Source organism: Cibotium barometz, chromosome 15 (genome assembly GCF_041138505.1).
Source record: "Cibotium barometz isolate CiBa-2024 chromosome 15, ASM4113850v1, whole genome shotgun sequence".
NCBI classification, from domain to species: Eukaryota; Viridiplantae; Streptophyta; class Polypodiopsida; order Cyatheales; family Cibotiaceae; genus Cibotium; species Cibotium barometz.
In genome coordinates this window covers 41,803,964-41,816,726 of record NC_141060.1, presented here as the reverse complement: position 1 = coordinate 41,816,726, position 12,763 = coordinate 41,803,964, and the positions used below count along the sequence as shown (strand labels likewise).

General features: G+C 38.5%; 1 protein-coding gene across 1 annotated transcript in view; it reads right to left on the bottom strand.

Moving 5' to 3' along the window:
- Positions 1–438, bottom strand: part of LOC147631316 (putative serine carboxypeptidase-like 23) — a 52,908-nt gene extending 52,470 nt beyond the window's left edge. The window contains exon 1 of the mRNA XM_086809172.1: positions 219–438. Within this exon, the coding sequence (XP_086665298.1) occupies positions 219–438 (220 nt within the window). The remainder of the gene's footprint in view (positions 1–218) is intronic.
- Positions 439–12,763: the final 12,325 nt, after the last annotated feature.

Below are 12,763 nucleotides of genomic sequence, written 5' to 3'. Positions count from 1 at the left end.
AAATCCAGCCTGGAGAACTTTCTTTTCTGTTATATCTCCTGAGAAATGTCCACTTGCTGCACTAGAATGTGCTTCTTGAATAACAGCATTCTGTTCAAAATCTAGAACACACCTTCTGATGACTTGATCAATGCCCTTCCTATATAATGCCCCTGCAATTACCAAAAAAGGTCTACTCTTCAAAGCAAACTTCCTCCTCTAATCTACAGTAAACTCACCTGAGATAGTGCCTTCAGTCAGAAATGTCAAAAATTGGTCATACCAAGAATCCGACACAGCAGTCTCTTTGAATGAGATTTGAACATGCTTGCTGTAAAAATTCTTTTGAATGCTAAAACATGGATTAGAGAGTGTGGAAAATTGGTTTTGATCCACCTCAACTATCAGAGAATCCCCATTTTGATCCATGGGATCACTTTCAAATTCATTTTCAACCATGAGAGTTGGAATAGAATGTTGCAAAGAATCAACATCAAACATAGCTTTGTTTTCATTTGTTTTGCATGAAATTGGAAAATTTTGGCATTCAAGGTGACTACCCTGATCTGAATTTTACTGATTTTTAGTCCCAACTTGCTGAGATTGAGTATGGCTCATCACCTTGCATCATTAGGTCAAGGAAACTTACAAAAAGGATGGGTTTTGCAACATCAGAGGGCTCTCCAACATCAAAGAGATCATCACATCCCTCATCATCAATTGAAAGTAAAAACTTCTCAATGTCATCATGCTCATCACAATCATGCATATGATTATCATCATAGAACCAGATACCTACTTTTGGCATCAACATCATCACAAAAATGAAGAAAACTATGTATGACATCATCTTCATCATGAACATCATTCTCAACATCAAAAACAACATCAAACACTTCATCAACATGCACATCCACCTTGTCATGATTTGCTGATTTGCATAAAATTTGAATTCTGGGACATTCAGAGTTACTTCTCTGATTTGAAATTTGATGCATTTCAGCCCCATCTTCATGATCTTGGGCATCATTTGAAACCTGCCCTTCACCTTGCAGCACTAGGTGAAGGAAACTTACAAAAAACATGGAATTCTCAAATTCAAAGTACTCTCTTTGAGAGCTTTGAACTGAAATCTGATTTGATTCCATTTTTGAAAATTCAGAGTTGGAGTTTTGTGATGCAAAAACATTGCTCATGCACATGATTTCATCATCATCTTGGTTGTTGTTGGGATGCGTGTGGTGAAGAATTTCTCCATTTGGTTAAATGCCTGATGTTGGCTTGGGGGTATCTATGGGTTCTTGGTGGCATCTTTGGCTCACTCCCACTTGTACTCCCTTTCCTTCAATCATCAACACTCCCATTGGGTATTCCAACTCATCATCGTCATCACTTGATTCACTCTCAAACTCATCTTCATAACTCTCATGCAATGCTTCACATGCTTTTTGCAATCTAGCTACCCGCTCAAGGCTTGAACAAGTTCTCTTCTTCCTACCCTCATGCTTTTTACAATATACATATGCATCATCAAGAACCTCTTCAAAGGCTTCTAGCTTCTCTCTAGCTCTCTCCATCTGCTCACAAGACCCATTTTTGGATGCATATTTGAACTTTGAAATGATTTTGTGAAGTTTGGCGCTCAAACCAACCATGCAAAATTTCATGCATTGATCTCCTTTTGAACATGACTCACACATGTATGAGCATTCATTTGTGGCATGGTTACGCCTCATTCTGGTGCTATACTGAGATCCACCCCACTCATGACAAATAGGTGCTCAAACATTGCTAAAAACTTTCTAAAATCAAAATTTGAGGTGTTTATTATGCAAAATCTGAATGATGGCTTACTTGGAACATGTCAACCTCCCAATGTGAAGTAGCACTTTGAATGAGGAATTCCACCATCACATCCAAGGATATGCAGATTCTGATTCTGCTCCACCTGCAGGTTCTGATTCTGCTGCAAGATCAGAGCAGTCTGCAAGCAAGTTCAGAGGTGGAACTGTGATTTCTGGAATGGCTTAAATTGCACCATCGTTGGGCCCGCTCCAAGCGATCGCAGCCTAAGGTTGAAAACGTAGCAGGGATCGCCAATTGTGTTGGGTTTCATCAACACAAACACAAATACAACAAGCAGACATAATTTTTCCACAAGAAACATGTTGATTAGGCAAAAATAGAAATTCAGACACAGCAAAAACTTAATGCGCAAACAAAAATTTGACAGAGCAAGGTCACACAAGAGATAAAACGCCCAGAAATCTGCTTCATTCTCCCTTCTCTCCACATTACATTGCTTCCCTTCTTTTCTACCTTGCCCAAAAATGTTACTCTTTCCCCCAAAACATTATTCTTGAATAACCATTACATAACTTCTAAGATACCAAGAAATTCATCATACATTCCTACCACCTTTATAATTCCGAATTAGCACATATCCGACCAAGCACATATCCGACTTAGCACATATCCAACTTACTACATATCCGACTTAGCAACATTCAACCTAAGAGAACTAATAATGTCTTCAACAACCAGCAAGGTCAATCAACCAGATCCATGCCCGAATTCAGAAAACAACTCTTACTCCTTGTTCCAATATCTTCCACGACGCACGTGTGGGTATCGTCGGTGACCGAGCACCGTATGGTCAACACCCTCTAGGATCCTTCACAGCAGGTGACCTAGCGCTTCACTCATATGCCGCTTCCTTGGTCCCTCATCCATCGTACCGCAAGCTCACCATTTTAATCGAACCTCCGAGGCTGGTCTAGACCTCGGCTGACCTTGCTACGCGAGACGTCCTCCGTCAGCAACTTTATCAGCTAGGTCTCCATGACCAGTCAAAACGCTTTTCCAGCATTCTTGACATCATAAAACAGTTGTTTAAAAACAGGCCATAAATACAGTTTCTATAACGAACCAGCATTCTTGACACAAAATAGTTATTTAAAAATAGGCCATAAATACAGTTTCTATAACGAACTCTCGTCTTTCCACAATAATCAACATTACTTAATCCACATTCATTTCATATAAATTCCCATTCTCATTCAATCGTATTATTTTCCATCTCCTCACTTCTTTCCTCAAATATCCTCATCAGATCTCATCCCCTCGCATTTACCTATATCCACATCTCATCACATCATATTCATTCACATCTTATCCATTCATATTTACCCGATTCGCATCACATCACATCACATTCATCACATCTCAATTCACATGACATCACATCCATTCTCATCCCATATCATTCATTCACATCCCGATTCACATGATATCTCATTCATTCACATCCCAATTCACATGACATCACATCCATTCACATCTCATATCATTCATTTACATCCCGATTCACATGACATCACTTCCATTCACATCCCATATCATTCATTCACATCTCGATTCACATGACATCACATCCATTCACATCTCATATCATTCATTCACATCCCGATTCACATGACATCACTTCCATTCACATCCCATATCATTCATTCACATCTCGATTCACGTGACATCACATCCATTCACATCTCATATCATTCATTCACATCGCGATTCACATGACATCACATTCATTCACATCTCGTATCATTCATTCACATCCCGATTCACATGACATCACTTCCATTTACATCCCATATCATTCATTCACATCCCAATTCACATGACATCACATCCATTCACATCTATCCATTTTACATCACATCACCTCCATCCATTCACATCCATCACATCACATTCAATTCATATCCATCACATTTACATCCACATATATTCTTTCACATACACATCTATATCCGTTCTTTCACATACATCCACATCCATTCTTTCACATACTCATTCACATTCATTCTTCACATACACATTCACATCCATTCTTCTCATACACATCCTTATCCATTCTTTCACATGCTCATTCACATCCATTCTTCTCATACACATTTACACCCATTTTCATCACATACATTCACTCATATCCCATATCATTCATTTACATTGTGATTCTCATGACATCACATCTCATCCATTCATTCACATTTATCTGATTCACATCGCATCTCATCACATCTATCCACATCACATTCTCGTCACTTCTATTCATATCACATCCATCCATCCATTCATTCACATCTATCTGGTTCTCATAACATCTCATCGCATCTATTCTCATCACATTCGTTTAAACATAGAATTTAAGAGAAATTCTAATCGATGTATGTACATGTACTCTGGTCACATTTGGTGACACACAAGCTGTGTTGAAGTACCACTACTGCATCAGTTACATGAGATACTGCTATATTATAGGTTGCATATAGAAGTTGTATGTTTGCAAGTTATTTGATTGCTGCAGGAAAACATGTCTAACGGAATTAATCAGATTTTTAGTGAGAAGCTGGATAAGAATAACTTCCATGCCTGGAAGTTCAGAATGACCAATTTTCTAATGGGTAAAGGATTTTGGGATTATGTAGAAGGAGACGATGAGGAGCCTCTAGAGTTATCTAAGGAGAATGCCACTCCTGCAGATATAAAGGCATTCAAGGATTAGAATCAAGGTGCAAGAAATGTCATGTAGTACTAGCTTTCAATTAGTGTCACCACACACTATGATAGGACACATACAGGATGCAAACACTCCAGTAGTTGCATGACAAAATCCATTCAGATGTTTGAGACTAACACAAAGGCAAGGAAGTTGCAGTTAAAGCAAGAGTTGCATATTATGGAAAAGAAAAGCATGTCCATCAATGAATATACCTTAAAGATCAAGGGCATTGTTGAATCCCTTGGGTCTAACAATTGTATCAGTGGTTGGAGGATGATGATTTGGTGAGTATCTATCTGAATGGGCTTGGCAAAGAGTACAAGCCATTCAAGACCTTCATTGTAGTTATAGAGAATATTCCCAACTTTCGGGACTTGATATCTATGCTGATCATAGAAGAAAAGGCTTTAGGTGAGGATTCTTCTTCATAAAACAAGAACACATTGGAACAGGCCTTCTACTCTAATTCAAGTAGAGGCCGTGGTCAAGGCCAAGGTGGTGGCCAACAAGGAAATCGGAATTCTAGACAACAACAGTCCAATGATTCAAAGAAGCAATCATACATAGGTGGAAGAGGGTAGTCTAGAGACAGGAGGAGCCAAAGAGAGTAGTCTAGAGACAGGAGGAGCCAAAGAGGCCGAGGTGGTGCAAGTTACACAAAGCCTTGTACATGGCTTGAAGCAGGCACCCAGAGCATGGTCAAACAAGATCGGGGAGTATCTTTTTACCATTGGATTTCAGATATCCAATGCAGATTTTTCACTATATGTGAAAAAGACAAATAGAGGGATCATGCTATTAGTCATCTATGTGGATGACTTTATTATCACTGGTGATAGTGATGCAGACATACATGATGTCAGGATACTTTTGAAGAAGAAGTTTGATATGAAGGATTTAGGTGAGCTGTGGTATTTCTTGGGCATAGAGGTGGTGAGATCACCTCATGGCATTTTGCTATTGCAGACATAGTATGGCGGCTTGGACATGTTGTCCAAGTATGGTATGACAGGCTGTAAGCCTATTTCAGTGCCATTGGAGCAGAACGCAAAGCTTTCTTTCTGTAGATATAAGTGAGCTTTTGGAGGACCCCACTACATACAGGCACATAGTGGGTAGTTTGATCTACATGACCATTACAAGGTCAGACTTGAGCTATGCTGTTGGACTTGTGAGACAATTTATGCAAGCCCCTGGGAAGCCACACTTGGATGCGGCTAGACGGATCCTTGGTGTTATATGTACATTATGTGTGCTATGTTATATACACATTATGTGTGCATATACTAGGAGGCTAACCCACATTAGGCTTGTGAGCATGGGAGCATGGGAACAAGCTCTAGTGGAGCATGGGTTAGGACTAACCTTAAGGTTTAAGGTTAGGGTCAGGCATCCAAGGGTCACACATGAGGAATGGAAAGTCAAGAGTCACTTGAGGGCCCTCCTATATAATAGGGGCATGGGGCACACTCAAGGGGGCTTGGGGGCTTGGAGGTTTGGGCTCCATGAGGCCAAGGCTATGTTATGCTCTCTTTGTAGAGGTTCATATCTACTCTTCTACCATTTCACACTTTAGCTACATGCTATTGGATTGGAGTTATACCTCTTGATGGTATGGGACATCAAGGTAGAGGTATGATGTATTTCATTCTTTATTCATGTGTGCATCCCTTGGGCTCGGGGGTGGTTGGGTGGTTGAGTTTATGCCTGATTTATGCATGTTTATGCATAACAATTATCTAGAGAGATCTTAGGGTTTTAACAGTGGTATCAGAGCAATCTCTATTTAATTGTTGATTTTCTTTAGTAAATTTTAATATTTACTAATAAAATGTTATCTTTTGTTGATTTGTGTTGATAAAATGCACATGGATCATCGTTATGGTGATTGGAACGTGTGGTACTTCAATTCAATGGACGAATCGACGTTGCGGGGGAATACCGTGAGTTAATGCTATTTTTCCCTATTTTTTATGGTTAAAATCGAGCATTAATGAAATTTTTTACAAAAATACCATAAAGTTTATGGTGGATATTTTTGTAGGATGGATTCCCTGAATTTCTAGAAATTTTAGAAATTTTTTCCTAATTTTTTAGGAATTTTTTGAGCATTTTTATGATTAAAAATGTATTTTTATACATTTTTTGCGGGTTTTTTCCGCGGGAATGCAATCAAATTTCTGTCAATTTCTACTGAAATTCAGTAGGGGACAGCATGTTGATGCATGAGATGCTCTCCCGTGTGCGTGGGACTCTCTCCGTCTCTCAAATCTGATATTTCCTTCATTTTTCCATGAAATTTCTCTTAAAAAGGAAATTTTTAAATTAAACATTAATCATAATTAATGTTAATTATGATTAGGAGTTTAATTAAAAATCTTAATCAAAGATTAAGATAACCTCTCTGATTAACAGATTAACAGAGAGAGAGATGGGAGTAGAAAGTTGGAAAGGGAGAGGAGAGGGTGGAGAGGGTGGAGAGAAGAGAGAAATCCATCTCTCTGTCTTACGCGCAGTCGACGGGAGGGGGGGGGCTGCGCAGCAGCCGCCGGCGGAAAAACGCCCCCCCCCCCCTAAAAAAATCAAAACCAAGTTATAAGCTAAAAAGCTTATTTTTTCATTTTTTTTTAAAAAATGAGTTTTTTATTTTAAAAAAAGCTTTTGAATATATTTCAGAAAAAAGCTTGGAAAAAGCCTGAAAATTACAGAAAAATTTGGGATTTGAGAAAAAAAAATCCATGAAAATTCCTGGAAATTTTTTATTGAAAAATTTTGGCTTTTCATCTTCCGGAAAACCTTTGGCTTTCCGTTTTCCCGAAACCTTTTGGCTTTCCGAATTCCGGAAAAACTTTTGACCTTCCGTATTCCGGAAACCTTTGACCTTTCACATTCCGATTTTTTTGTCTTTTCATTTTCCCAAAACTTTTGGCTTTCCGTATTCCGGGAAAACCGTTGGAATTCCGAAATTTTTTGACCGTTCGTATTCTAAATGCGTTCGGGGTTGATTAAAAATTTTAAAAAATTCCTGAAAATTAGTGGAAAATTAGACAAAGGTTATTTTAAATTTTGGAAAAATGTGAGGTTGGTGTTTGGCATGTGGTGTGTCCATTCAGGCGCCCATGACCATTCAAATTCCTTTAAAATTATATTTTTTGACCCAGAAAATTAGAAAAATCCATTAAAATTAAAAATTTTTATTGGATTTGAGAATTGTCGGGCGGAATTGGAAATTTCGTGAACGATGGGATTCTCAGGAAAAATTAGGAATATTCTGAAATTATTTTTAGAAATCCTAAAAATTGGTATTTTTTAAATATCAATGGTATTTTGGCAAATTTAATTGCTAAAAATTTTCTGAAAAAATATAGGTTTGGAATGCCATAAGATAGGTTTGGTGGAATTCAAAATTATTATATTTTGAGGCCCTAAAAATTTAGGAAAATTTTGGGAAAAATCATGATAATTCTTTTTCTCGAGAATTTAATATTTTCGAGGGTTATTTAATGTTGAAGTACGTTTTCTCGTACTGACATTAGATAGATGCGGGTTATTCGCATATTATTAATACGATTATACCTCGTATTAATGGATATTTATATTTGGATTAATTCTAAACGATGTATTCATGATTTTTGACCATTGTTTAGCCATTCTTTTTGGACATGTTCCTTATTTTCTTTTAATGGCTATAATTTTCGTTCAAAGTGTGTTTCACCTTTGACACTTTTCCATGATAATTTATTTTGCACTTATTTAAGTGTGGCTTGTGCTTAATTTCTTAAGCCTCTATCATGGGTTAGTTGATCGGTTTGTTTTGGTGGATTTCTATTGGATGTTTTCCAAGTTTTACAAGGACTCATCAGGTTTTGCCTAGATCACTTGTGTCTAGGGGTTTTTCTTATTGAGTGCTACACACACGTGTTTCACTTTCTTACTTTGGAGTTTTATTTGAACAACATAACGTTCATATGCTCCAAATTGATGAGTTGGCCACCAATTTAAATGCTTCTTTTGGCATGATTTATGTCCATTAGATGGTATGCATTGTTTTTTATGATCAACTATAGTTTTTATGGATTTAAGGAGCTTCTATGCTTTTATCCATGCTTTTATAAGGATCTTTTGATCTTTTGAATAATTACATGTGCTTTGAAGGTAGCATTTGCCTTCGTTTTTTGCACATATTTTTGGAGTATATTTCTTGTACTCTTGTGCATATTCCAACTCAGATACCTAGTTACTTACATATCTAGGTGAGTTATTTTTCTACCCTAACTTTATTGTGTTTTGGGTAGTTATCATTAGAAAGGCGCCAATAATTCAATTTCTTTTCTAATAATGTACTCAGAAGGATTTATTCCTTGATGTACTCTGAAGGATTTATTCCTTGATGTAGTCTCAGGTATATAGAGACAGGTTTAGTATGTAAAAGTCTGGATAAGGCCATCTTATTCCTTTTATACAGGATTTTATTCATATTTTCCTAGACGGCATACTAAGGAGTTTCAAATTGTTAAGGTATGTATGGGTGGTATCATGGTGGTATGGGACGCTAGCGATCCCTCACATATATTATCTTATGGGATAATTTGGACTCAAGATTGTTGCTTTGCTTACATCACTTAGCATGTTGACCTCAACATTCATAGACAATCTTATTTTCTAAATTCACTAGAAGTTATATTGTGGGCATTCTCTAGATAAATTTCTTTTATCTATAGCCTGCATGTTTTGATGAGGGAAATCTCGTCGGCATTTTCACTTGTTGAAATCTCTTTCTTTAGAGATCAAACAAGTTTATCTTGTTGTGTTCGGATAAGGAAATTTGGATTCTTCCTTTGTTGGCATTTCTTTCTCTAGTTCCGTACTTTAGGTGATTTACACAATCAACCTGATAGGTTTACGGATGGATATATGTGACTCATCGAGACGTTGATGACTCTCTATGTTGATATGGGTAACTCGAGACGTCGATTATTCCATATGCAGATATGGGTATGTCGGGGCGCCGAGATGAATCCCTGGTTTCTGCTGTTATAATGCCATGTTTTCCTACTTTATTCCGAATGGTTTACAACGAGGAAGTTACTTTGAATGTGAATTGTTCTGATCATCCGCAGTAGTCTGATGGGCAAACAGAGTGTATGAATCAGATTGTAGAGTATATGCTTCATGTATATGTCTCTAGAAAATCATCATATTGGAAAAAACATCTTCTAATGATGGAATTTGCCTATAACAGTTCTAAATTTACGGCTATCATTTTTTAGTCCGTGCATACTTATGTATGGGTATCAACCCAAGGCACCTATTGATGTCAGTCTTAAGGACATCGAGCTTGATGCATCGAGGGATTTCTTGCGAGATATGTAGGAAATTCTGACCGAAGCTCGGGATTCTATCAGGAGTGCTCATGATAGGGCACGGTTTTATGCTGATAGGGGACGCTCATCTCGGTCTTTTGAACCAAGAGCGTTGGTTTATTTTAATGTTCTTAAAGATTCTCAGACTTTGTCAATGGAAAATTGCTCGAATTTATCTCCTAGATATTGTGGTCCATTTCGAGTTATATATCGAATTGGCACGGTTGCGTACGAACTAAAACTATCTCCAATTGTTAGAGTTCATCCAGTCTTTCATATCGATAGATTGAAAGGGAAACTGGGAGGTGAGGATGACACAGTTACTCCTCAAGAACTCATTGAAGTCGATGAATTATCCTATGTTCCACATGAACCTGATAAGGTACTTGAATTCAGGGAAAGGAAACTTTGTAGTTGACTAATCCCTGAGGTTAAAATAAGGTGGAAAGATAGGGAAATTGAGGATTCGACTTGGGAGTTGGTTGAGATTGTTCAGCGCAGTTCTCCTTCTTTTCATTGCAAGAGTGCAATGTTTTGAGAGAGGGGAAGTATGTTATATGTACATTATGTGTGCTATGTTATATACACATTATGTGTGCATATACTAGGAGGCTAACCCACATTAGGCTTGTGAGCATGGGAGCATGGGAACAAGCTCTAGTGGAGCATGGGTTAGGACTAACCTTAAGGTTTAAGGTTAGGGTCAGGCATCCAAGGGTCACACATGAGGAATGGAAAGTCAAGAGTCACTTGAGGGCCCTCCTATATAATAGGGGCATGGGGCACACTCAAGGGGGCTTGGGGGCTTGGAGGTTTGGGCTCCATGAGGCCAAGGCTATGTTATGCTCTCTTTGTAGAGGTTCATATCTACTCTTCTACCATTTCACACTTTAGCTACATGCTATTGGATTGGAGTTATACCTCTTGATGGTATGGGACATCAAGGTAGAGGTATGATGTATTTCATTCTTTATTCATGTGTGCATCCCTTGGGCTCGGGGGTGGTTGGGTGGTTGAGTTTATGCCTGATTTATGCATGTTTATGCATAACAATTATCTAGAGAGATCTTAGGGTTTTAACACTTGGGTACATAAAGTCCACAGTTTATTATGGACTTTTCTCTGAGGCTGGTACAGAGATACAATTGCATGGATACACAGATGATGCTGATTAGGCTGGTAGTATTATAGACAGGAGATCTACCAGTGGTTTTATGTTCTCATTTGGGAGAGCTACTGTGAGTTGGAGCAGTAAGAAGTAGCCAATATTTGCCTTGTCGAGTACAGAGGCATAGTATAGGGGTGCTGCAGCTTGTGAGGTGGCTTGGTTTCAGAAGCTACTTGGTGACATGGGAGAGCCCATGGATAGGGAAGTTGTCATATATTGTGACAACATAAGTAGCATACAGTTGGCCAGTAACCCAATATATCATGCTAGAACAAAGCACATTGAGGTGCATTATCACTTTGTGAGGGAGAAGGTTCTAGCAAGAGATGTAGATCTGGTATATATTAGCATAGAGGATCAGATGACTAACATCTTCAGGAAGGCATTGGGTACAGAGAAGCTCCACAGGTTTAGGAGCTTACTTGGAGTGCAGTGTGTGGAGTTGAGCTCGAGGGAGAGTGTTGAGATATCTAGCTCGGTTAGTGCTACGACAGACATTGATGACCCGCCTGGGTGATAGCTTTCGCATCTACACCACTGGCATGGTTTGTGAGATTATGGGTGATATGCGGCCAGTGGAATGACAAGCTGTGTGACAGCCATTTTGGATTACTAGAGACTGGCATAGTTATAGCACCAGCTCATTTAGTCGGGTTCACATTATGGACCGACCCTTGTATGTTGTAGTAATGGTACTAACCCGTATAGATTCAGCTATCCATATCTCTCTTATATCTTGCTCTCTCTTATGTGTGTGTGTTTGCTTGCTAGAGTGTTTGAAGCTCTCCCTCTCCCCCACATTCTCTTTAGCAGATATACATGAAGTACAAGAATTGAGTCAAATAGACTCTTATTAAGCTGCTGCTTTTTATCGAAGTAGCCACTTGTTGGTGAGGATTAGAAGAATTACGTCAGCTTACAAGGCTAAGATATCTTCACTAAGGATTGGAGATTATTAATTTATGAAGATTATAGTGTCATTTTGGAGAGGTTTGTAATTTGAAGAAAATTTCCAAATGATGGGTTGTACCATTGATGAGGCTTTTTCCCACCATGGCTCCCCCATCTAGAGATGTACCTGAAAGCTTGATGGTAAGGATTTAGTGCAAATGTCCTCCAGTGCATGAGTATGGATATGTACTCATGGAGCAGCTCTGCTACATTAACATAGCCAAAAGAATGGTAAGCTATAAGCTTAACAAAATATAATGGCTATTGAAGATCCTTGGGAGTTTCTTGTGATATTCTACCACTTCTAGGTGGACCATATGTGTCACTCCCTTGTGTTTGTGTTTTTTTTTTTACTACCATCTTGCGAGCAATACTCTCCTTTTTGAGAGAATAGGTTCTTATGTCTATTGCATAGCTTCTCCACTTATGCGCTTCACATCCAGAGGGGTGAAAAGAGCATTGTGAGTTTGTCTTTGATGCACTCATAAGTCTCCATTGCAGACGTAGGAATTAATTCTTGAATTTTTGGCTCAAGTGTTGTCGAGGTGGTAGGTAAGACTGCTGGTTAGTTATCATTTGTGTCACACAAGCTCTTGTGTAGGTGCTCAATGCATGAGAGTGGCCCTGAGTGACTTGCTTGGTGTTCCTAGGGTTTCCATTCTTGTCGAACTTTAGGTGAAGCTATTGGGGTTGAAGTCAGTGTGGTGAGGCTTTCTTCACATTGTTCTACTTTGG